This window comes from Marmota monax, unplaced genomic scaffold (genome assembly GCF_021218885.2).
Source record: "Marmota monax isolate L192 unplaced genomic scaffold, Marmota_monax_Labrador192_F-V1.1 WCK01_AAM20220418_F8-fsc00151, whole genome shotgun sequence".
Classification (NCBI taxonomy): domain Eukaryota; kingdom Metazoa; phylum Chordata; class Mammalia; order Rodentia; family Sciuridae; genus Marmota; species Marmota monax.
Genome location: NW_026694226.1, coordinates 2,700,627 through 2,722,204, shown reverse-complemented (window position 1 = coordinate 2,722,204; position 21,578 = coordinate 2,700,627). Strand labels below are relative to the sequence as shown.

The following is a 21,578-nucleotide window of genomic DNA, read 5'->3' as shown; positions in this document are numbered from 1 at the left end:
TGCAGCCAGCGTGTATCATGCAGAGGAGACCCAAATTCCATCGCCCATGAAGGACGTGGGCGATTCCTCTCCCTCTCCCTCTCCCTCCCTTCCACCTCCTTCCCTCTCTTCCTCTTTCACTCACACACACACAATAAATAAATAAATAAATAAATAATAAAGACTATTCTGCTAAAGTCTCTTACCAGATATACTTGAATTGAGGTAGGACGCAGGTAGGAGCAGGACTCAGGTAGCAGCAGAGATATATCTTAGAAAAAGTTTTAGGAGCCAGATATTGTGGCACACATCTATAGTCCTAATCTGGGAGGCTGAGGCAGGAGGATCCCAAGTTTGAGGTCAGCTTTAGCAACTTAATGAGACTCCGTGTCAATATAAAAGAATAGAAAGGATTGGGGATATAGCTCTGTTGTAGAATGCCGCTGAGTTCCATCCTTAGTACCACAAAACTAAACAAATCCAATCATCTTAGTGGTCACATTAAATATGAATAGTTGCCAGGTGTGGTGGTGCACTCCTGTAATCCCCTCTGCTCAGGAGGCAGAGGCAGGAGGATCTTGAGTTCAAAGCCAGACTCAGCAATTTAGCGAGTTGCTAAGCAACTCAGTGAGACCCTGTCTCTAATAAAATACAAAATAGGGCTAGGGATGTGGCTCAGTGGTCAAGTGCCCCTGAGTTCAATCCCTGGTACCTACCGCACCCCCCAAAAAGAAAGAGATCAATAAAAAAGCAAGATTCAATTAATTATATGTTGTTACAAAAAATCACTTTAAGGGGCTGGGGTATGGCTGAGTGGTAGAGCGCTCCCCTCCCACATGCAAGGCCCTGGGTTCGATCCTCAGCACCACATATAAATAAATAAATAAACAAATAAATAAATAAATAAAGTAAAGGTATCGTGTCCAACTACAACATATATATATATATATATATATATATATATATATATATATATATATATATAAATTTAAAAATCACTTTAAATTCAGAGCAAATAGTTTCAAAATAAATGGATGAACATAAAAAATGATTATACCAATTACCAAGTGAAATTTATCTCAAGATTACAATTTGGTTTAATATCCAATATTCAATTAATATCACATATTTATACCACATTAAGAGAGCAAAAGACAAAAACACAAGATTTATCTCAATAGATACAGAAAAATAATTTGAGAAAATTCAGCACTCTGTCTGAAACACTTAAAACTAGAAATAGGAAGGAACATCCTCAGTTTGATAAGAGTGTCCAAGAGCCAGACGTGGTGGCACACCTATAATCCCAGTGATTTGGGAGGCTGAGACAGGAGGATCGCAAGTTCTAGGCCAGCCTCAGCAATTTAATGAGTCCTAAGCAATTTAGAGAGATCATGTCTCAAAATTTAAAAAAGGGCTAGAGATGTAGCTCCATGGTAAAACACCATGGGTTCAATCCCCAATACAAAACCAAAACAAAAACATTTCTATGTGTTCTTATATACACCTGTAATCACAGCAACTTGGGAGGCTGAGGAAGGAGGACCAAAAGTTCAAGGGCAGTTTATTGAGACCCTGTGTTAATATGAAAAAAAAAAAAAGGTGGGGGGGGCTGGGATGAAACTCACTGGTAGAATCTTCTGGGTTCAATCCCCGGTTAAAAAAATAAAGGGAAAGATACCCCAAATGTATGGATTGATTGACTTAATTATTAAGGTGGAAGTATTACCAAAATTGATCTACAGATTCAATGCAATTCCTATCAAAATTCCAGATGGAGGGCTGGGGATGTGGCTCAAGCGGTAGCGCGCTCGCCTGGCATGCGTGCGCCCCGGGTTCGATCCTCAGCACCACGTACAAAGATGTTGTGTCCACCGAAAAACTAAAAATAAAATAAATAAATTCTCTCTCTAAAAAAAAAAATTCCAGATGGATTTTTGCAGAAATTTCTAATCTAATAATTAAAATCCATGCAAAATTTAAGTAATCTAGCACTGTCAATCTTTAAAAAAAAATAATGAAGTTGAAGGACTTGCCTTGTTTTCAAAACTTACTTCAAACTTAAGAGTAATGAAGACAGCGTGATACAGGCATAACTATAAACATGTAGATTAATGGACTAGAATTAAGAGTCCAGAAATTTATGGCCAAATTTTTGGGGGTTTGTTTTTGTTTTGTTACTGGGGATTGAACCCACATGGGCTCTACCAATGAACCCCATTTCCAGCCTATTTATTTATTTATTTATGGAACGGAGATTGAACCCAGGAGCACTTTACCACTGAGCACCAACCCCAACTCTTTTTATTTTTTTATTTTGAGATAGGGTCTTGTTAAGTTGCTTAGGAACTCTCTAAGTTACTGAGGTTGGCCTTGAATTTGTAATCCTCCTGCCTCAGCATTCTTCCAGAGAGCTGCCGGAATTACAGGCATGAACCACCATGCTTGGCCCAGTTTCTTTTTTTCCTTTTTTCTTTTTTTTAGTGGCTAAACACAGTTTGTTTCCTACTTATTCGGCCTAATTGATTTTTGACATGATATCAAGACATTTCAGTAGAAGAGAGTAGTCTTTCTGACAAATGATGCTGGGAAAATTAATATCCATATGTAAAAAAAATGAAATTGGACGTCTACTTTAAACTATGTACAAAAAGTAGCTCTAAATAGCTCAGAGATTAACTATCTTAGACTATAAAAATCTTAGGTAAATTTGTTTTGAGACTTTGGGTTAGGTGATGGTTTCTTAGGTTTAAAACCAAATGCCTAAACAACTTTCATGGTTTGAATGATTTCCACTAAAGACAATGTTGGAAATTTAATTGATGATGCAACAAACTTCCCTCTAGGGAAGTTTAAATCAGGAGTCCTCCAACAGCAAATGGATTAATGCTAATTATAATAGGGCTTGAGGCTGTGAGTTCATCCCTATCTTGGTCTCTCTCAGGCTCTCTTGCCATTCTGCTTTTTTTTTTTTTTTCCTTTTGTAGTACTTGTTAGCACAAAAAGACTGGGCCAGATGCAAACTTCATGGTTCATCTCAGCCCGTGGAGGGGATTTATCTTGTAAGAAATTAGTGTTTCCCAGAGATTATCATCCTAGGTTTGATGAAACACTTTCTCCCCACCTGTGACCAGCATCTGAAAAGGATTTGTCCTGAAAGAGATGAAAGCCATGAATAGGGTGATTTTCTCTTGCACTCCCTTTTCTCAGCCTGCACTATCCTGGGATTTTTCATTTTCTAATATCTAACAGTACTGAACCCAGGATGCTCTGTCACTGAGCTACATCCCCAACACTTTTAATTTTTTATTTTTAGACAGGGTCTAAGTTGCTGAAGGTGTCCTTGAAATTGAGATTCTCCTGGCACAGCTTCTTGAGTCACTAAGATTACAGGTTTGTGCCACTTTGACCAATGCCCTCCCACTCTTTGCTTTATAGTATTAGGGATTGAACCCTGAGTCACTGGGATTACAGGAGTGCACCACCATACGTGGCCGAGACTGGGTAATTTATGATGAATGGTAGTCTATCATGGTTATGGAGGCTGGGAAATCCAAGAACAAGACATTGGTATATGCTTAGTATCTGCAAGGGCTTGCTGCTTCATCATAATATAGACATCATAGGACAAGTCAGAGCAAATGTGCTAGTTTTGGGTCTCTCTTCCTCTTCTTGTAAAGCCACCAATGCTATCATGGGCATCCTACTCTCATGACCTCATCTAATTTTTTTAAGTATTTATTTTTTTAGTTTTAGGTGGACACAATATATTTTATTTTTATGTGGTGTTGAGGATTGAATCCAGCGCCTTGCACATGTCAGGCAAGCGCAGTGCTGCTTGAGCCACATTCCCAGCCCCTCATCTAATTTTTCCCCATTTTTTTTTCGTGCGTTATAGTTGTACATAATGGTTGGATTTGTTGTTAGATATTCATAGGATATATAGACCTCATCTAATTACTGCCCAAAGGGCTCAGCTCTAAATACTATTAACATATGAATTTGGAGATTAAGTGTCCAACACATGAATTTGGGGGTAAATATATTCAAGACCATAGTACCTGATCTGTGGTAGTCTGTCATTGTAGCACAAACAAACTAACAGCAATGAAAGAGGAAAAAAATTGGTAAATAGACTTCATTAAAATCAAAAGTTAGTTCTTGGTTTGGTTTTGTGGTTTAGGCCTGTAATCTGAGACACTCCTGAGGCTGAGGCAGCAGGATCACAAATTTGAGGCCAGCCTTAGCAGCTTGGCAAGACCTTGTCTCAAAATAAAAAATGTAAAAAAGGGCTAGGCCGAGGCAAGAGGATAGCAAGTTCAAAGCCAGCCTCAGGAATTTAGCAAGGCCCTAGGTAATTTAGACCCTGTCTCAAGATAAGAAATAAAAAGGACTGGGGATGTGGTGCAGTGGTTAAGTGCCCCTGGGTTTATTTAATCCCTGGTACCAAAAAAATTAAATAAGTATATAAATAAGAAAAACAGCTGGGGATGTGGCTTAGTGGTTAATTAAGGACCTCTGGGTTCAATCCCTAATACCAAAATAACAAAACAAAAACAAAAACAGACTGAGGGAGGCAGGCATGGTAGCACATGCCTGTAATCCCAGCAGCTCAGGAGGCTGAGGCAGGAGGATCAAAGCCAGCCTTAGCAACTTAGTGAGGCGCCAAGCAATTCAGTGAGACCCTGTCTCTAAATAAAATACAAAAAAGGACTGGGGATGTGGCTTAGTGGTAGTGATTGAGTGCCCTTTAGTTCAATCCTCTGTACCAGGAAAATAAACAAACAAACAAACAAACAACAACAACAAAACCCCAAACAGACTGAGATATAGCTCAGGATTAGAATCCTTGGTACAGAATAATAATAATAAAAATGTTCTGCTAGGTGTGGTGGCACATGCCTGTAATTCCAGCTGCTTGGGAGGCTGAGGCTGGAGGATCACCAGCCTCAAAGCCAGTCTCATCAAGTGAGGTGCTAAGCAATTCAGTAAGACTCTAAATAAAATACAAAATAGGGCTGGGAATATGGCTCAGTAGTTGAGTGTCCCCATCTCCTGAGTTCAATCCCTAGTACAAAACAAAAGTGGGAGGGGTAGGGGTTGTAGCTCAGTAGTAGACCACTTGCCTGGCATGTGTGAGGCACTGGGTTAGATTCTCAGCACCACATATAAATAAATAAATAAAGGTTCATGGGCAACTAAAAAAATAAAAATTAAAAAAAAAAAGACATTTTTTGGCTCAGTGGTTGAGTGTTCCTGTGTCTAATCCTTGAAACAAAAACAAAACAAAACAAAGCAGCTCAACATCATTAGTCAATAACATATTTTGGTGAGGACGTGGAAAACCTGGAACACTTGGCAGGGTGTGGGGGCTCACACCTATATTTCCAAGTGCTTGGGAGGCTGAGGCAGGAGGATCACAAGTTCAAGGCCAGCTGGGGCAATTTAGGAAGACCATCTAAAATAGAAAATAAAAGGGGCTGGGAATGTAACTCAGTGGTAGAGTGTCCTTGGGGGTTTTATATGTGAGCATGGTGGCAAATACCTGTAATCCCAGTGGCTTCGGCTCAGGAGGAGGGTAGGAGGATCCCAAGTTCAAAGCCTCAGCAATTTACTGAGGCCCTAAGCAACTCAGGGAGGCCCTGTCTCTAAATACAGAAAATGGTTGGGGATGTGGCTCAATGGTTAATTCCCCCTGGGTTTAATCCCCAGTACCAAAACCAAAACATAACAAAAAACCCCCAGCTTTAAGTTTATGAAAAACATAACCACTGAGGCTGGGGATATAGCTCAGTTGGCTGAGTGCTTGCCTAGCATGCACAAGGCCCTTGGTTCAATCCCGAGCACCACAAAAAAAAAAAAAAAAAAAGGACATTTGCTGGGCGCAGTGGTACGTGCCTTTAATCCCAGTGGCTTGGGAGACTGAGGCAGGAGGATCGTGAATTCAAAGCCAGCCTCAGCAAAAGGAAGGAGGATGTGAAGTTCAAAGCAACCTCAGCAATTTACTGAGGCCCTAAGCAACTCCATCTATAAATAAAAATACAAAATAGAGCTGGGGATGTGGCTCAGTGGTTGAATGTCCCCGAGTTCAACCCCCCATACCCCCCCCCCAAAAAAAAATCCACTGAAATTAGCAACTATAGCCTGTTTGGTGGAGAGATTAAAGCCAGACTAGACTGGAGAGGGAAATGAATAGAGCTACATATATCATTATAGGTAAATCTTGGAAACAAAAGCCAATACTTGCAAAATCCTTGAAAGTTGCAGAACCTGGGCCTGAATTTGCAATCCCCCATTCTCATTTCAGCCTCTTGAGTAGCTGGGATCACTTACTACTATGCAAATTTATTAAAAGCATCACTTCATGCCCAGGAATTATAAATAACAGTTGATAGCTGGTATTCTTGAGAAAAATAACACTAAGGGCACATAGATCTTTATAATGACCAATTTCCTCATCCCCCCCCCCCAAAAAAAAAAAAAGCTAAGGTCAAGGTACTCAGGGTCTCAGGCATACTGAGCATGCACTTTACCCTTGAGTTCCATTCCCAGCCCTGCTTTTCAGCTGATTCAAGAAGTAATAAAGCCAGAAACCAGATGAGGTCTGTCTCCCATGGTGTCCTGTCTAACACTGGCTACCCTGACCCCTGCTTTCCCTGCTGCCCACCAAGGGCTTAATAAGGCTAGGTCAGTCCCACATGGGAGACAGGTTAGTCTTTGTCAGACTCAATCTGCTGATACATGACAGGGTTTGGACTGCTGTCCCTTGTTAAGGGCAGACTCTCTCTCGTTGCTATCCAGGCGTGTGCTGCCACCTGGACCTCCAGCTCCTCTGTCCATCTTCCCTGGAGAAGCCTGAGCCAAGTGTGACAAGCTTTTCAGCACTACCCCTGGGTTCAGCCAGTCACTTCCTCTCTCTACAGCAAACACCATCTCCACCATCTTAGCCTACAAGAACCAGCCTGAGGGGGCTGGGAGAAAAAAATTGACACAGTGAGCAAGGAACAGCTTCTAGCCAGAAACCCCTGCTCTGAGAGCCCATCTTTCCCATTGATGGCTTTCGGCTTGACCCTTCCTTCTCCCATGGGGGCAGAATTCTATGAGCCCAAATGACGGATCTTTCCCTCCGTTTTACATTGCTAATAATGGATGTTAATCTTGAATCCTTCAGCATCTTTTCCATTGAATTAGAATGGCTTTCTCATAGTTTATTTTAGAAAGATGTCCAATATACTAAAGAAAAATAATTGAAGAAATTAGTGAATGGTAGAAAAACTGGGCAATTAGTACCTCCAGATGGGAATAATACCATTAAACACTAGTAGCATTTTTGGCACAAGAATGAATTGAACAAGCTATTTCTCTTAAGTCTAAATTTCTTAGAATCATTCTGACAGTCCAACTCACTTTATTATTTTTGGGATTCCCATATAGGTCTACTTATAAAAACTTATGTATTTATAAGCAAATTCTTTTTACCTTCCAGTTTGCTCACAATAGTCTACCTTTGTGTGCTTAATGTTTGCTCTGTAGTCAAAATCCTCCCCTTCAGCTGGATGTTGTGGCACATGCCTATAATTTTGATATTTGGGAGGCTGAAGTAGAAGGATCTCCAGGTCAAGTCCTGCCTCAGCAATTTAGGCAGATACTCTCAAAAAGGGATTGGGATGGAGCTCAGTGATACAGCATCTTTAGGTTCAACTCTAAGTATTATCCCAGTATGATACGTGGGGTGGTGGTGGTGGATCTGCTAATGATTAACAACTGAGGAAGAAATTAGAAGTGAAAAACTTTCACAGTTAATTTGTCTTCTTTGAAGATGCAGGTCCTAATGGCATATTTTTTTTTTTTTTTTGTTATTACACTAGATGTGAAGCTGTTTTATACATCCACAATGCATGGGCTAGCCCTTCTAGAACTTATTTGAAATAGGGTCTTGCCAAATTAAATTGCCCAGGCTGAACTTGTGACACTCCCGCCTTAGCCTCCCAAGTTGCTGGAATTATAGATAGATGTGTACCACCATAACTTCTTACAAGAGGTAGAGAGTTTGAGATTTTAAGTAGGGAATTATGGCATGAAAAATTTTCACCTGAAGATGGTCTTAAAATTAATAAATTATGGGGATGTAGTTGTAGTTCAGTGGTAGAGCACTTGCTTAGCATGTGTGAACACTGGGTTCAATCCTCGATACCACATAAAAACAAATAAAGGTATTAAAAAATACAATAACATTACAAAATTAATAATTTACTAGAGCCTTTTTGGGCAGAGGAGATGGGGGAAAAGAGACCAAACACTCATTGATTCATCCAACAAGAAGCCATAACTTTATTAATGATAGAAACAGTACAAATTTCAAACCAAGCTGCAGTTATCCTTTTGAAACACCAGAAAAAGGTCCTGGCTTTCAGATGGTTACATTGTTAATTCCTATAAGAGAAAAAACATAAGGGGGTTACAGGCAAAGTAGGAGAAGATGGTTATTAAAACCTAAGGCAATTAACAATAGGATTTGGAATAATGCTTTATATATAGAAACAGAGAAAAATTACTTTTCACTGGTTAGGGCAGAGGGAAACCAGGAAAAAAGACTTGGTCACTTACCATTATAGCATTTACAATATCATTACTGTTGTTCTTTAGGGCTCGGACCGCCTTTGCTCTTGACACATTTGCTTGTGACATGACCAATTCTATATCCTTAACTTCCACACCAGTTTCATCAACCTAAAAGAGGAGAGGGGAAAACAAAAAAACCTTAATAAATTACAGATAACAACAACTTAGTACTTCTTTGGTGCCAGAGTCCCTTGAATTTAGTTCTGGGTGTAAACAGGTATAAATAATGGGGGTTGAATGCCTAAAACAATAATTTACCAACAGCAAACATACCACTATTCAGAGAGGATTACAAATAGAAAAGATTTCCTGGCATACCTCTTCCTCTTCACTTTCTTCTTGTACAGTTGGAGTCTGTGTGTTTTCTTGAATGTTTGAGACAGCTTCACCTTGAACTTTGAATTTCTCAGCAGCTGCTAACTGTGCTTGCTGAGATAAATCTTCAATCTACAAAGAAAGACAACAGAGATGTCAATAAATTAGTTTGCCATAAATGAAAAATCACATATCCTTTTGACACCTTTTCAATACTCTCATTCTAAATCTATTTCAGGGAAGTTAGAGTAATATAACTGTAAACTGCTTGCCCTAAGACTATAACTGTAGAAAGAAAAGTAGTTTAGGTCTAGGTCTTAATTATGCCTCCCAGGGGACATCTGGAAATGTCTAGATCAAAGAATTATCTGACCTGAAATATCAACAGAGTTGATAGAGTGCAACTCAAGAAAACTTAACTCACCTTGGCTTCCCCAAAAACTATGTAGGTATCTGAAGCTGGACTCTTATAGACATCTGGTTTTGTGATGACAAAGAGGATATTCTTAGATTTTCGGATAGTGACTCTAGTAACCCCCGTAACCTGTCGAAGACCTAGCTTGGACATAGCCTGAAAAATAGAAAAGAACATTAAAATTTCAACTTTAGAATCAGCTTCATAAAGCAAGAAATGCAACAATACCACATCCAAAGCAGACTCATGGGTTAAGAAAAGGGCAGGCGCCGTGGTGTGCACCAGTAATCCTAGTGGCTCAGGAGGCTGAGGCTGAGGCTCTAAGCAACTCCGTCTCTATTAATACAAAAAAGAGCTGGGGATATGGCTCAGTGGTTAAGTGTCCCTGGGTTCCAACCCAAGTTAAAAAAAAAAAAGATGGTGTTCTAAAAAATTACACATCAGAACTTTAATCCTTGTTTATAACTGAACATCTTACCTTCCGTGCCTTCTTTTCACTCCGACTCTGTTTTGCTTTACTGACTGGTTCTTCATCGATTTCAGCTGCAGCTGCCAGCTATAAAGATAAAACAACTAAATTAAATAGAACTCAAGATCTGGATACCACAACCTCTGTGTGATTTTCCCTTTATGAAGACCCATAATTCCAGATACAATAGTCAGCCCTGATCAATTCTGGTTCTCCAGTGCTTCCTTGACTCCAGTGTTTATACCAGTCAAGAAGGGAATACTCACCTGTGCTTGTTGGGTGGTTGCTTGTGTGGAATCTTGTTCTTCAAGCTCTGGTACAGATTCATCACTGTCAGATTCTGTTCCAGAACCTAAGATGACAAACAACTTTTATTACTTTTATAGTAAAAATTTTAAGGAGGTTGTACCTCACACTAAGGCCTGCTTGGACTAGAGGTCACCACTTTAATGCTAGGCCTTACAAAGTGAAATGTTTAAAGCCAGTTTGGGAGCCAACTTACTAGTTAAACTACTGTGTACACATCTATTAAAGACCCACCCCCAGAAATGAGGGATAATTGAAAGATACAATTTATATAGTATAATTATTCTCTTTCTCTTAAGGTCTTCATTTCTTGGCACAAACAACCAAGCATCCTAAATAACTCCAAATTTTACCCTATATTCCATCTACCATCCACCCCAGAAAGGTTTTGTCTAAAGGGATCTCCACACACACTTAAGTGGGGGGAAAAGAATAAAAAATAAATAAATCACATTATGCAGGGAGAAAAGGCAAGGCACTTTTCCTTTATCCTTTAAACCTATGGAGGAGGCCAGAAGCAGCTGTGTACACACATTTGGCCTATTTTCAAATCATTCACCCTAGTAATTTGGTCTAATCAATATTGCTAGAAGATTTTCAATGATGCCAAGCCACCTTCTCTACTAGATACTGCCTTGTAATGTCTCCATTTCTTCTGAACATAATTCACATATTGAAAGGCCCAGCATCGATAGGGCAAGTGGTCATTACTAAGAAATAAAAAGAAATACAATAGCTCCAAATTTCCCAATATTTTAGCAAATCCCAGGCCCAGGGACAGGTTAGTGATGTGATAAGGATTAGAGCAAATTAACGGTCCAGCAGGTCTTGGTTTCCAATGTCAGATCAGTTGTATTATCTGACGTGATGAAAACCAAGAATTAGTTGTGTATTCCTAGAGCTTTTGCACTTGAAAGGATCATTCTAAGTACTACATCCAAACTCAAGCAGATTTACTGGAGGAAGTGGCGCATCCTAGTGTTAGTATCGATGGGAGTTCCTAAGAGGGGTGTGGGCAACACACCATGCACACAGCAAACCAAGGCAAATACCCTTGTTGTTCTTCAGAACAGGTTGCTTGGCAGAGGGGGTTGGGGCAGGGATCCCAGCAGGTTTGGGGGTGGGCATGTCCACAAGGATGGACTGGAAAGGCACTCCCCCAGATATTGGTTCCGGGGGAATCAGAGGCGGCAGCTCATCCTCATCATCAGGGGCTGGGGGCTTAGAGGGTGATTCCAGCACCAGCCCAGGTGAGGTCGGCAGAAACTGTTGTTTAGGAAGCAGAGGGGGAACTGGGGAAGGAGCAAGAGGCAGGGAGACTGGTGGGGTGGTTGCTGGAGACACAGATGTTGATCCAGCTATAGGAAGGACCTTCTCAGAGGCAACTCCTGCTAGAGGGGTAGATATCTTAGACTCAGGGGAATGAAAAGGATCTTTGCTTTTTGCAGGAGAAACAGGGATTGTCAGTAGAGGAGCTGGTGTCACTGTAGAAAGGGGTCCTTTAGTATCATTCTTATTTGAGGGATCTGAGCACTTAGGCAAAGCTGCAGAATTCTTCTTGGTTCCTGGGCCTTTCTGAGTGGGAACTGTGGTGACTTGTTCATTTTCTGGAGCTGAGGCCACAAGTACTTCTTTGAGAGCCTTGGGACCTTTCTTTGCTGGGACACCTTCAGATGCCTCAGGGGTAACGGCCCCCATGGTACATATTACTGACACTGGGGAAGCAGGGGAGCCTTTGGGGGAGGGAGGAACAATGCCTGGGAGAATGGGGGACTCTTTAGGGAAAACATTCACAGCTTGCAGAGTGGGACTGCCTTTGGAGGATGGGGTAGCTAGGGCCTCTTTGGGAGAGGGAGAAGTGACAGGTGTGGGAATAGAGGCCCCTTTGGGGGCTGGGGCCTTTTTAGGAGGGGGAATAGTGTCTGGAGGAGTGGGAGTTCCTTTGGGGGCTGTGGTTGCTGGGCCCTTTTTGGGAGAGGAGATTGCTGTAGCCTCTTTGGGGGCTGCAGTTGCTGGGGCCTTTTTGGAAGAGGGAGGAGTGTCCACTGGAGGAGTGGGGACCCCTTTAAGGGATGAGGTTGTTTGGGCATCTTTGGGGGCTGTACTTGCTGGGGGTTTTCTGGGAGAGGGAGGAGTCACAACAGGAGTAATAGAGGCCTCTTTGGGTGCTGTAGTTGCTGTGGCTTTTTTGGGAGAGGGGGCCCCCTTGGAGAATGGGGTTGCAGGGGCCTCTTTGGGTGCTGCAGTTGCTGGGGCCTTTTTGGGAGAGGGAGGAGTGTCAGCTAGAGGAGTGGGGGCCCCTTTTGGGGATGGAATTTGTGACTTTTTTGGAGGAGTCATAGCTGGGGTGGTGGGGAGCCCTTTGAGTAATGGGATTGCTGAAGCCTCTTTGGGGGAAGAAGTCACAACTGTGGGAGCCAGAACCCCTTTGGTGGATGGGGTTACTGTAGCCTCTTTGGGGGCTTTACTTGTCGGAGCCTTTTTTGGGGAGGGAAGAGTCTCAGCTGGGGACCCTTTGGGGGATGAGGTTGTTGGTAACTTTTTGGAGGGACTTGGTGCCTTTTTTGTTGTGGGAGTCACAGCTGAGGAAGTGGGGACCTCTTTGGGGACTGTATTTGCTGGGCCAATTTTGGGAGAGGGAGGAGTCTCAGCTGGGGCCCCTTTGGGGGATGGAGTTGTTGGGGAGGGTTGAGTCACAGTTGGGGGAGTAGGGACCTCTTTGGGAGAGGGAGGAGTCACAGCTGGGGGAGTGGGGGCCCCTTTGGGGGACAGAGTTACTGTAGTCTCTTTGGGAGAAGGAGGAATCTCATCTGGGGTCCCTTTGGAGGCTGTATTTGCTGGGGCCTTTTTGGGAGAGGGAGGCATCACAGCTGGGGGAGTGCAGATCCCTTTGGGGGATGGAGCTGCTGATGCCTTTTGTGGGGAGAGGGGAGTCACAGTTGGAGGGCTGGGAACCTCTTTTGGGGCTATATTTGCTGGGGCCTTTTTGGGAGAGGGAGGAGTCACAGCTGGTGGAATGGAGACCCCTTTGGGGGCTGTACTTGTTGGGACTTTTTTGGGAGAGGTAGGAATCACAGCTGGGGAAGTGGGGGCCCCTTTGGGGGATGGAACTGCTGGTGCCTTTTTGGGAGAGGTGGGAGTCACAGCTGTGGGACTGGGGACCTCAGTGGGAGATATATTTGCTGGGGCCTTTTTGGGAGAGGGAGGAGTCCCAGCTGGGGGAATGGGGACCACTTTGGGGGACAGAGTTGTTGGTGCTTTTTTTGAGGAGAGAGTCCCAGCTGGAGGAGTGGGGACCCCTTTGGGGGATGGGGTTACTGTGACCTCTTTAGGGGTTGTACTCGTGGGGGCCTTTTTGGGAGAGGGAGGAGGAGTCACAGCTGGGGAAGTGGGGACCCCTTTGGGGGATGGGGTTACTGTGGCCTCTTTAGGGGCTGTATTTGTTGAGGCCTTTTTGGGAGAGGGAGGAGGAGTCACAGCTGGGGGAGTGAGGACCTCTTTGGGGGATGGGGTTACTGTTGCCTCTTTAGGGGATGGAATTGTTGGGGTCTTTTGGGTGGAAGAAGGAGTCTCTTCTGGGGTCCCTTTGGTGGATGAAATTGTTGGTGCCTTTTTTGGGGAGAGAGGAGTTACAGGTGGGGGAGTGGAGACTCCTTTGGGGGATAGGGTCTTTTTTTTGTGGTGAGGAGCCACAGCTGGGGCAGTGGGGGCCTCAATGGGAGAGGGAGCATCAGCTAGCAGGGCAGGGGACCCTTTGGAAGATGGAGCTGGTGTACTTTTTGGGGAAAGAGTAACAGCTGGGACAGTTGTTGCTACCTTTTTTGGGGAGGAGGGAGGAGTCTTAGCTGGGACAGTGGGGACCCCACTAGGGGCTATGGTTACTGGGTCCTTTTGGGGGGAGGTAGGAATCTCAGCTGAGGTACTGGAAGTTTCTTTGAGGGATGGGCTTGCTGTGGTGGCTTCTTTGGGGGCTGTAGCTGTTGGAGACTTTTTTGGGGAAGGAGGAATCTCAGCTGGGGGGTTGGGGGTTCCCTTGGTGTTTGTAGCTGCTGGGGCCTTTTTGGAGGAGGTAGGAGCCACAGTTGGGGCAGTGGGGGTCCCTTTGGGAGATGGGCTTGCTGGGGTCTTTTGGACTGAGGAAGGAGTGACAACTGGCAGATTGGGAACTCCTTTCGGGGCCAGAGTTGCTTGTGGCTTTTTGGGAGAGGGAGAAGTCTCTGCTGGGGGAGTAGGAGTCCTTTTGGGGGATGGGTCTGCTGGGGCCTTTTTGGGGGAGGGAAGAGGCACAGTTGTAGGAGTAGAGGCCCCTTTGGGAGTGGGAGAATGCTTCTTGGTTAGTGAACCTTTAGGGCCTTGAATAGATATATTGGCCTCTGGAAGGAAGGAAGCTTCAACTGGAGAAACAGAAGATGAGAGATTTCCAGCAGGAACATCAGGGATAGGAGAATCCTTCTTGATTAGAGTTCTTTTAGTCTGAGGAGACATACCAGTCCCTAAAGGAGATGCGGAGTCAGTTATAGAAGTCATGCTTCCTTTGGAAGATGTAGAATCACTGGGGTCCTCATTTGGGCACACAGGAGAGGAAACTAAAGGTGCCAATGATGAGGTCTGAGAAATACCATCAACTATCTCTGCCCTGGACAGAGCAATCCCAGCTGGGGGAAGGGGGGGAGAGGGCACAGACTTAGGAATTTCAGGAGTCAGCGTCAATGCTACTGTAGAAACAGAAACATTCTGAGGGGATAAAGTCATAGCTGGAGCCACAGGGCAACTTTCAGAGGCTGGAGAAACCAAAGGTAAAGTAGTTAGAGTACAAGTATCTTTGGCAGTTGTAGAAGCCACCCCCATATGGCCAGCACTTCCCAAAGGAAACGTAGCCACTGCTGGAGCAGTGATAGAACTTTTGAGAAGCAGAATATCAGGGTCTGGGCTTGTATAAGGATCTGTCTTGACTACAGAGGTCGAGGAGTTAACATCCAGAGAAGAGGCAATAGCACTGGCTGCCTTAGCTACAGGGAGAGGCTCTACACAGCTTTTCTTTGCTATAGTGGTTTCAGGAGAAATTATCTCCAAAGATGATGTACTTTGGGAGGAATTCTGGGGAGATGAGAAGGCCAAAGGTAATGAAGTGGGGCCTTCCTTGGTAGGGAGTCCTGTCTGGGTGGGAGATATAGGAGCTGGCAAAGGACAGACTGGTATGCTCACAGTAGTTGCTATCTGAGAAGTAAGAAGCTCTTTCTGAGCCACAGGTGACATAACCAAAGCAGCAAGGGAAGCTGGTTCTTTACTACTTATGGGATCTGATGAAACTGGAGGAGGCACAGAAGTAGGTACCTCAAAGGTAGTAGGTGCTGCAGAAATCATAGAGGGGTTAGTCATCAGAAGTGGGGTGGTTCCAACAGAAGAGACAGAAGTTTCTTTAAAGTCTGTTCCTGGAGAAGCAAGAATTTGAGTCCCCAGAGGCTGATGAGTGGCATTAGGAGACTCTTTAAGACCGAGCAAGGCTGTAGGAGATAATGAAGTAGCGGTAGTTACAATTGGGGAGCCAGAAGGGTAGGAGGTTATGCCAGTCACTGTAGAGGGGCCTTTGTCAACAGACAGAGTCAGAGAAGAAGCTGGAGACCTTATTGGAAGAGCAGCCACAGTACCAGTAACCAGCTCATTTCCCAAAGGAAGGGGAGAAATCACAGATCTCTGAGATGGATAAGAGGTCCCCAAGGAAGAATGATCTACAGAAATGGTATTCACTGCAGGATTTAACAGTGTACTAGGAACTGCTTGACCTAAAGGTTGGATAGAAGAACCCTGATGTAAAGGTGTAAGATGAGAGCCCAGAGAACTAGGGAAAACTGGTGGGATGCTAGGAGCCACAGTTTGAGAAGAGGTCACTGCAGGAGTAGACTGGGTTGAAAAAGATAAGGTAGAAGGTGAACTAACAGGCCCCTTCAGGCTGAAGCTTAATGGGTTTTGTGGGATCAGAGCTGAGGAAATGGGGATACTTTTACTCTGAGAAGTAATGGCTGGGGGAGTAATGCATGGTGTCAGAGCACAGGAGGTTACTCCAGATTGAACAGAGGCCAAGGGATTTCCAACATGGGAAGGAACAGCACTGATTATACCTGGAGGAGCTGAACTTGGAGTAGTAGCTTTTGGATTAGGGAGTACCTGAGAGGGAACCTGAATAGGAGAGGGTTTTGGTTCTGAGGGAGTAATGGGAGCTGGTAGAGATGTCACTGACCCTGACTCAGCCATAGCAACTGATGGAGGTGGGGCAACAGGGTTAGGTGGAAAAGCAGAACTCTTCTGAACTGAGTGGGGAGCCAATGCAACAAGGGCCAAGGGAGCTGAAGAGGAATGGGCACCTTTCAGAGTTGGCCCTATCATGGGAGAGGCCAGAGCTAAGGCAGCTGGGGAGATGGGAGGCCCTATTAGGTGCGGTAGGAAAGTTGGGGTGTTAGGGAGAGTTTCCAAAGGCATGGCAGTTCCAGAGGATGGCTGGGGAAAAGGAGCTTCAAAAAGGGTTGAAGCAATACTAGAGGGAGAAGGAAAAGGGGAAGGCTGGTTAGCAACTGCTAGAGGGCACTGTTGGGGGGCCAGGGAGCAAGGAGGGGTAAGGGTAGGTCTAGACTGCCCTAAGGCAGCAGTGACATTCAAGGGTGAAGGCATAGGAAGCACAGCTGGAGGAGAAAAGCAAAAAAAAAAAAAAAAAAAAGAGATAAAGGAGGAAAAGAAAAAAAAAGTGAGTTATGCAGCCCAATTTGGTACAACATGCCTCATAAGAAAAAATGGAATTTTAAATCTGAGAATGAAAGTCACCACACAGGATTAGACAACAGTGACAAGCAACACCCAAAGTTCCCCAAACATTTCAGTGGTAAAGTGAGAACACATTCTTCTACACATTCTAAGTTCTACCAAAATAAACCAAAAATTTCAGGATGGGGAAAATAGTTAAAAGTAGCCTATCGTTAAACACAAAGAACAGAGGCTCAGGAATGGATTGGGAACAATATACTTTCTATCCTTTCCCAGTTGTGCCTTTCCCTTTTCTCCTGAAATGAGACCTCATTTCCAAGTCTTTAAGCCAAAAAGAATTATCACTAGAACAGCTACCTGTCTACTCAAGGATCGTGAACTGAAACACTGAAAACTGGAATAAGGATGACAATAGGCAGACAGTTTAATGATGGGGAATCAGCTGAATGAGAAAAAGTCTTAACAAACAAACAGACAACAACAACAAAAAACCCTCTAAAGTTTCCACTAGGCCATGAAAAATATCACTGTTTTCTTAGGAAGAGGGAGCTTCGCATAATTCAGTTCTATTGAAGTTGAAACTCTTCAGCCCCTTATCCCCTTATGTCTTAGTTTACTTAGCAAAACCAGAAAGAAAGCAAACAAAAACACCCAGCCACAAATAGGTTGCACTTCATATTCTACCCTTCCTCAGTAATGTTAGGCTCTTTAGACATCATTACAAGATGAACTAGACCTTCAGGGAGACAGCTTAGTCACTAGGGTAGGGACTGTATTATGAAATTCTAACCCAACTTGTTAAACCAGACTGTGGTTCTATTTTGGAAGGAGAGCTGTAGAGTGAAAATAATATAAATATAACAGACCCTAACTCTTGATCTGAGTAAGTATTTTTATTCTGTCTGGTCTATTTTGTCAAAATACACCAATATTTGACACTATGGTAAAACTAAGTGAGAGGTTTTCTAGAGGGGACAAAAATACCATATATGTAATTTAGATAATAACATCAAATTAGATCAACAAATGCTCAATGCCCAAAAGGGATTGTTAAAGGGGGCAGGGAGAGGTTGGGCGCGGTGGCGCATACCTGTAATCCCATGGCTTGGGAGGCTGAGACAGCAGGATCATGAGTTCAAAGCCAGCCTCAGCAATGGAGAGGCGCTAAGCAACTCAGTGAGACTCTGTCTCTAAATAAATACAAAATAGGGCAGGGGACATGGCTCAGTGGTTAAGTGCTCAGGAATTCAATCTCCAGTACCTGCCCCAAAGGGGGGAGGGCAGTCCATAGCATCCAAATTCAGAACTCAACCAAATAATCTTCTTAGTTCTTATAGTATCTGACTATATAAAGTCAAGTGGCTCAGGAGAATTGGTAATCAAAGTCTTATGATTACAGTACATATACTTTCAAACACATTAACAAGAATTTAAAACATGGAATATATTTTCTTCTTACTGGATCTCAAAATGGGATAAGACCCAAATAACTTGCTTTGCCGTCATAACCAATTTCCTGCGTTAGCTTTTTCATTTATTCTAATAGACTACTTAATTACAGTTACAGATGAAATTCTGGTAATTTATCACAGGTACTCAATATTATACACTTTCTGTACTCAGACTAATCAGAATGTTTAGCAGCACTAAGGATTATTTCAGAAATCAAGTTCTGTAGTTTGGAATTAGATTATTCTAATTTTATCCAAATTTCAGTCTCCATATTTGAAAAATTAAGTGGTACAATGAGACTGAGATAATGTCTAAAAGTCTTGTTTAGCGCTGAAACCACAGAATCTTTAGAGACCAGTCTTTCATCATCCCATTTCATAAATTTCTTGTAGCTAAAGCATTTCCTATTGCTCATTCCCTACTGAGGGCCCCCCTCCTTATTCTTCTCTAGCAGCTGTATTAATCCCTTCAGCTGCTAAAATCAGACAGGTGGGGAGAAAGAACCACAATGTTTTCAACTGTAAACAACTTTAACTCCAAAAAAGGTGAAAGAAATCGCCCTTGAAATTTACAAAAAACACAGGATAGAGATTATAACCTTAAGATTCCCTTCATTTAGTTCGCACAACTGACCCAGCAACACTATCATTTTACATCTTTCCATTGCCTCAGTTTTCTAGAGATGTGTTTCAACCGGAATTAAAAACTTGCCTTCACACAAGATTTTACACCTATTAATTTCAATGGTGAAGATCAAAGGGAGCATTTATTTCAATGCTGGGTTCCAGACAATGGCCCAAGCATTCAACAAATATCTCAGCATCAACCCATAAAACAAGTTAAACCAACCTAGGACTCTGGGGCTCATAGGACACATTTACCACCAGCAAATACCTCATCAGACATGTGATAAAGGCACAATGCCAAGCTCTGCTATCTAAAACCTTGATGCAACTTGCTGGCTGGGACTTCACAAAAGCTCAGGTCTCCTTGGGCGGCCTGTGTGTCATCCAGTTCTAATAGTAAGAATCACTGATCCCCCTCCCCACTCAATCTTCCCAGGAGGTGGCAGTTGCCACAAATCTTGATACAATTTGTATTCCTGCTCCCTAAATAAGTCCCTCCAGAATAACAAGTTCTCCTTTCTGGTAAAGCTACAAAACCATCGTAGCAAATTAGGTAGAGATATACTCTTCTTTGTCACTTTACTCACCAAATGGTGTTAAGAGTCTATCTTAATTAACAGCAACGAAACTATAGGAACCTACCTGTCTCAGCTTGGGGCTGTGGCAACTCCTGCTCTGTAGCAGGGACGGTTTCTGTGGCTTCACCGGGCATTTCTGAAGGAAGGGAATAAAAAGGAGGCCTGAATTGACAGGGGTGCACTTGCCCAACTCAGAATCAACTATTAATAACTCAACGGAGGGTTGTTAAATGGGGGAAAAAAATCATGAAAATGTCTGAGGACCACCCTTCCCAAAGTTACTAAGAATAGGTGGGAAAAGTGACCCTCAGATATCTATAAAGCGAATCACCTGAGTACGCTCCGCAGAAAGCAGACTTCCCAGTGCTCAGGGTTCGTTGTATTCCACACTCTTGATCCCACAAGACCAGGAATCACCTTTGCATTCTCAACCCGAGAGAGAGGATCCGGTCTGACTCCCAACCGTTTAAAACCTCTGACGTACTTTGAGCCCCCTCCCCTTTTAACATTTACGCTACCTGGGCTCGGGTCCCCCAGGTCTTCTGAGAGACGGGAGACGAAAGAGGACGCCTCGGGTCCCAACACTCCTCTTCTCACAATAAGAACGGTGTTTAGGGTTCTGAGGCTGTGACCCCTTAACCTCCTCTGGATTTCTGCGAAGCCGTTCCCAAAGACACACTCAGCTTTTGCCCCCAAGACTACAGTGACTCTTATATTCCCTCCATACCCGGGTTCTGGGCCTGGCCCGTAGGACCCTTATGCCCCTTTTTTGCCAGGACATCAACTACAGACCCCCCTTTTCTCCGGAGACCCAGCGACTAGTAGGAACCCTGTAACTGTACAAAGACGTCAACTCTCCTCAACTCTGAATCCCCCGGGCGGTTCAACCCGCGAGAAACGAGGATGGCGGTGGATGGAGTAGCGGCGCAGACAGCACTTACTGTGCGGAGAACGCGAGACCAAGATGGCGGCAGAAAGAGAGCGAGCAAGAGCGTGACCCACGCCTGTTGCAGAAGGAAGCCTGGCGCGGAGGGGGCGGGGCCACGATCCGATTCCGGGTCAGGAGCTGTTGGAAGCCACTTCCTTTATCCAATGACCCTGAGGGCTGTTTCTAGGGCGGGGGTGGTGATGAGTTCTAAATAAGGGTAAGAATTTAGAACCCGACACACTGGCCTGGCTGGAGCCGTCCTCGTGGAGCGAGGCAGCCCTCAAACATCCCGCCCCTTCCTTTCCAGCGAGCGTGTTTGCTTCCCGAAGGGAAACCATAGAGAAGCTCCGCCTACGGGTCCGCAAAGTAGCAACAGCTGTTTTTTAAGATTTCCCCTACTCAGAAGCAGGGAAACGCGACATTAATTAATAGCGAACTCCAGAGATTGTATTGTCACCATTGTAAAGTAGACATAACATAAGTTAAATCTCAATTATTTTATTTTTAAAATAGACGATTTGGGACGATGTTGACGTCAGATTCCTCTCCCCGGCGCAGCGGGGATTATAGGCACATACACAATTCTTTTTGCTTTTTTGGGGGCACTTCTTAAATCTGAAACTCGTCCATTCTAAGGGCCCGGGATCCCTTGTTAAGAATCCGTGCTCTGTACAGGGATCTTGAGAAGTAGAATGTAAAATCAGTGTTTTGTTAATGAAAAGGTTACTTAACTCCATACTATTTTCTAAGCTCTAAAAAAGGACAAACCAAACACAAACCTGAATTATCCAAATCAGCTAACCCTATTTGGTATAATGGTTGAAGACGATTATGGCTGACTTTTAAGAGAAGCAGTGAGAATTTAAAATGGGGGAAGAGGGAGCGGGCGACCACTTTTCCTTCTGAGCTGAGTTGTGCACACCTGTAATCCCAGCGAGGCAGGAGAATCAGAAAAAACTGGAGGCCAGCATGGGCAAATTGAGAGACCCTGTCTCAAAATAGGATTAGAATGTGGTTCGGTGGTAGAGCGCCCCTAGGTTCAATCTGAGATTATTGGGCACAGCGGCACAAAAACCAAGGGGGAAAACAAAAGTCGTGTATATGCTTATAATCTCCCCACTCCCAGGAACCT

The 21,578-nt window shown here is 43.8% G+C and overlaps 1 protein-coding gene across 6 annotated transcripts; it reads right to left on the bottom strand.

The window, feature by feature from the left end:
- Positions 1 to 8,286: 8,286 nt before the first annotated feature.
- Positions 8,287 to 20,633, bottom strand: Naca (nascent polypeptide associated complex subunit alpha). Of its 6 annotated transcripts, XM_058586156.1 has the most exons (10): positions 20,460 to 20,633; positions 20,037 to 20,171; positions 19,583 to 19,654; positions 11,159 to 16,783; positions 10,067 to 10,152; positions 9,810 to 9,887; positions 9,341 to 9,487; positions 8,920 to 9,048; positions 8,587 to 8,709; positions 8,287 to 8,412 (listed from the first exon to the last, which is right to left on the bottom strand). In XM_058586156.1, exons 3-10 carry the CDS (start codon positions 19,650 to 19,652, stop codon positions 8,398 to 8,400), a joined length of 6,273 nt encoding a protein of 2,090 aa, XP_058442139.1. In that variant the 5' UTR covers positions 19,653 to 19,654; positions 20,037 to 20,171; positions 20,460 to 20,633; the 3' UTR covers positions 8,287 to 8,397. The 6 variants fall into 6 exon arrangements, with proteins under 6 accessions (XP_058442139.1, XP_058442138.1, XP_058442140.1 ...); XM_058586155.1 differs by lacking the exon at positions 20,037 to 20,171; XM_058586157.1 differs by lacking the exons at positions 20,037 to 20,171; positions 20,460 to 20,633 and adding an exon at positions 19,850 to 20,030.
- Positions 20,634 to 21,578: the final 945 nt, after the last annotated feature.